Source organism: Adiantum capillus-veneris, chromosome 30, assembly GCF_014529385.1.
Source record: "Adiantum capillus-veneris isolate H3 chromosome 30, ASM1452938v2, whole genome shotgun sequence".
Classification (NCBI taxonomy): domain Eukaryota; kingdom Viridiplantae; phylum Streptophyta; class Polypodiopsida; order Polypodiales; family Pteridaceae; genus Adiantum; species Adiantum capillus-veneris.
In genome coordinates this window covers 9,218,453-9,222,478 of record NC_140960.1, presented here as the reverse complement: position 1 = coordinate 9,222,478, position 4,026 = coordinate 9,218,453, and the positions used below count along the sequence as shown (strand labels likewise).

The 4,026-nt window shown below is 45.7% G+C and overlaps 1 protein-coding gene across 1 annotated transcript; it reads left to right on the top strand.

Annotated features, from left to right (window-relative positions):
• Positions 1-358: 358 nt before the first annotated feature.
• LOC147417520 (transcription factor MYC4-like) lies at positions 359-3,811 on the top strand. Its single transcript, XM_086507267.1, has 5 exons — positions 359-648; positions 1,371-1,456; positions 1,641-2,405; positions 2,571-2,921; positions 3,161-3,811. The coding sequence occupies exons 2-5, from the start codon at positions 1,400-1,402 to the stop codon at positions 3,233-3,235; spliced, it is 1,248 nt and encodes a 415-aa protein (XP_086363393.1). The 5' UTR covers positions 359-648; positions 1,371-1,399; the 3' UTR covers positions 3,236-3,811.
• The last annotated feature ends 215 nt before the right edge of the window (positions 3,812-4,026 follow it).

Here is a 4,026-nt window from a genome sequence, read left to right as displayed (position 1 = left end):
GCGCATGCGCACCTAACTTAACGGTGCACCACTTTTTCGTTGTGTTCACAAGCTAGTTTAATCAAAAAGCCGACGGGACTGGCAGAGTAGACTCTCAATCAAGCTTGCCTCACAGAGAGATCAGGGTTGTTGAAAGGGACTCTTGACGCTTGGCGCTCTTGAGGCTTGAGCACCTCTCTCTCTCTCTTCCACTTCCCGAGAAGAGAGTGCAGAGGTGCAAATCAGAGCTGGTCGCGGGCCCAAGCGCCAACAATGATGTTTTATACAATTCGGATTTCGCGCTAATTAGCAGGGAAATATGATGTAAGGGGAGTTTGTGTGAATTCTAGAGAGAAAAAGAGAGAGAGAGAGAGAATAATGAGGAAATGCATTATTGCTGAGGGGTAAGTCCGTGGGGGAAGAGACTACGGCGCCGTTGCAGCAGGGAGAGGCGCGCGCACACACACAGAGAGTCACAGTACTGATCTGGCTGGCCAGCAGCTTGTCCATGTCATCCCCCAGCTTCCTCAATCCCACCCGTCCTCATTATTTAGGCATCTGCTTCCCACATCTCTACCTTCCCCCGCGCCTCTATCTATCTCTCTTCTCGCCCAGCCGCCGATCCACTTCACCTCGTTGGCTCTCTTTCTTGTGCTTGGCTCTTCCAGAGTAAGCACCCTGGATCTCTTGTGTCGTTACCGCAACAAAGTCACGTGCATGCAGCATTTTGTGCTTCAGATCAAGCAACATTTTATGTCACTAGCTCATACACATGCTTCAACTTGCACCAGGCAAAGGCCGATTGCCTCCCCTCCCCTCCCCAGGCTCCCCTCCCCTCATGCGTGATTTACACACACTTATTACGAGAGTGAGTCTGAGTTGCAATATTGCGCAGCTGGCTAATGAGCGAGGTAGGCAACACGAGAAGTCCGTCCAAAATGTCGTTTAGTTTGGTGGGGGGCAGCCTACATTACGATGATTGGAAACAGGCTGCCCACTTTAGGTTGCATGTCGCACACACGTTCTCATACAACATAGTCCAATTATCTATTATTGAGTGAATTCCCATCTTTTAACCATCAACTTACTCTTTATATGTAACCATTCAAATAACAAACTGCTTGGCATCCGCCGATTACATGCAGCAGCGGCCTAGACTCATTAATTAGCTTTAGGCTGATCATCAGCGTCCTAATTAACGTATTCCGTGTACTCCCACTGCGTGTTTAACATCCGTTTACTTCGAAGACTGGATCCCCTCTTCACCATCAAATACCGCTAATTGATATTGTCCTGTGCCCGCGGCTTATTGCCATTCTACTGATTATTCATTAGCATCCCCTCATGTGCTTTTTCGTGTTGAGGAAGTCATCACCTTCTAACTGTTTCAGGTGAGCCAGAGCTTCATTAATACTAGAGCATGCAGATGGAGTTGCCCCCCTCCAGCATCGGTTCCATCCACTGGTTATCAGAGCTGGTGAGTCATACGTGCGTGCACACTCGTGCGCGCGCGCACACCCACACACACCCACACACACAGCGAGAGAGAGAGAGAGAGAGAGAGAGAGAGAGAGAGAGAGAGAGAGAGAGAGAGAGAGAGAGAGAGAGAGCATATTGGGTTATCTCTCTCGGGTTAAGATCTGAATTTAATGTGCTTACAGGGAATGGACGATCCATTTCTGGCAAAGTCAATAGATGGGCTCTTTAGTATATCACCTGCTGGAGAGAGCGAATTGTTGAGCAGTACGGCGGGGGGTCATCATGGTAGCATCAATGGCCACTTCAATGTCAATGGTGGACAAATGATGAGCTTTCAATCCATGGAGCCCCAGAAGAGGCCAATGACTCATTCGAGCTCTTCCTTGCAACGAGCTGTGGCAACACCGGCAGTATCAGGGTACAATGATCAGAGATTGACGAAAATTCCAAGACTTTGCAACCCCTGGGATGTGCCATGCAGTCAGCAATTGTATGGAGATTCAGTTGCTTGCCTCTCCCAGTCTTCTGATGGCAATGCAAAGGAATCAAGGATCTCATCATCACATCTAACTGCGTCAAATCATGCACTTGAGAGTTTCTTAGCTTCATTCCCTGCTCTCTTGAAAGACGAAAGTCTAGCACCAAGGACACCAACTTTTCAACCGGAGAAAGGATTCTCTCAAGTTTCGGGCTGCAGGGTGCAAGAAAGCAGCGTAACCGATGTTCATTCTCTTATGTCGACTGCAGCCCAGGAAGCCTCCCTTTCCCCATCCAGTATGCATCAGATAAGTTATTTACCATCCATGAACAAGCCTGCACAAGGGTCTTCTACACCCCTGAAGGGTGGTGGCAACAGCCAAGATCACATAATGGCTGAGCGCAAGAGACGGGAAAAGCTTAGCCAGCGGTTCATAGCACTTTCGGCCATTGTCCCTGGCTTGAAAAAGGTACAGAATCACACCGTGCATATAACAAGAGTTGGGGTGCAATATATTATACATTAGAAAGTGTAGCCGAATGCAAGAGGCAATAAAGCCAGCTGGTAATCGGTTTTGCTTCCTCAATTTAATGTAAGACATGCGGGTTGCTTATGTTGCAATGTCATGTCACAGATGGATAAAGCTTCTGTCCTTGGTGACGCGATCAAGTATGTGAAGCAGTTGCAAGAGCGACTAAAATTCCTGGAGGAGCAGGCACCAAAGACAGTGTCTGTTGCAGTTCAGAAGTCACAACACGGAGCAGCGGTAGCATCTGATTCCAAAACCGACAACTCTGCAGATCAGCAGCCTGATATAGAAGTGAGGATGATTGACAAGAACGTGCTTATTCGAGTGCATTGTGAGAAGAAGAAGGGAATTCTTATCAAGTCCCTAGCAGAACTTGAAAAGCTTCAGTTATCAGTTGTTAATGCCAATATCCTTCTGTTTACAGAGACTATCCTTGATTTGACGTTTACTGCGCAAGTAAGCAGAGCCTAATTTAGACAATATATTCCATGCTATAATTGGATTTAATTAGGTCGGTTACATTTGAAAAGGTTTTCACTTGTGATATAATCTCTCCATTTTCATTTTGAAAAGGGGCTGATGTTTTAATTCAAGCAACATATCTGTAGTGATTATGACATTCTGACATAAATAACTGGAGACAAACATCAATGGAATATCAACACTAACTACAGTTGAAATGTCCTTTGATGCAGGTGGAGGAAGGCTGTGAGTTGACAGCTGAGGACATTGTGAAGGCATTACATAATCTCTTCAAGAAGTTGAAGTAAATGAAGCACTGGCTTGGATCGAGGACATGGCAGGCAGACAAGAGTCTTTTAGAGCCGTTGGATGGATAGATAAGGCGGTATGACAAAATCAGGGAGTGTGTGTATAACTCTTTTTTGATGCTTTTAGAATAACATAGTTTAGTGGTGTTGGCGGTCACGCTGTTAACCTGAATGGACATCCAAGTTGGTGGCATTCTTCTCCTTTCCCCGCCTTCTTTTTGAGAGGTGCACTACCTCTTTCAATATACACGGGGCTTGTAGGGGTTTTTCAGGCTAGCCTTTTTGCCACATCTCTAGGGACAGCATATATGCTAGGTTTTGCTCTTGGTTTGACAAAAATGCAGGCAAATGCATATGGTGGTTTTTTTTGCAAGGTCTTTGTGGTGCCTTGTTCCCAGCACCACCATGGAGCAGAGATTGCTAGCAAATCAAGAGTTTGGGTTGCTTAGTGTTGCTGAAATCAAATTGTGTAGGAAAAGTACTAGTCTCTTGGTGGGCTTGGTTATACCAAGCTCTCAATGGAAGTCATTGTATCTTAATTAATATTGAAATTTGAACCCATTCCTATGACTGTGATACATGCTGCCATGCAGGCTTCATTATTTATCAAATATGTGATGCCGACCTACTGTTCAAGTAATTCAATACGATCCTGAGTCATCATCACCTTCATTGACTGCTCAAATTTTTGCTCTACGCACGCTGTCTCATTAATAAAGCCTACATGCAATTCACAACTGATTACGGCTCATGCTCAGGCTTTCTTTAAAAGTTCAACAGCACGTAGTCCG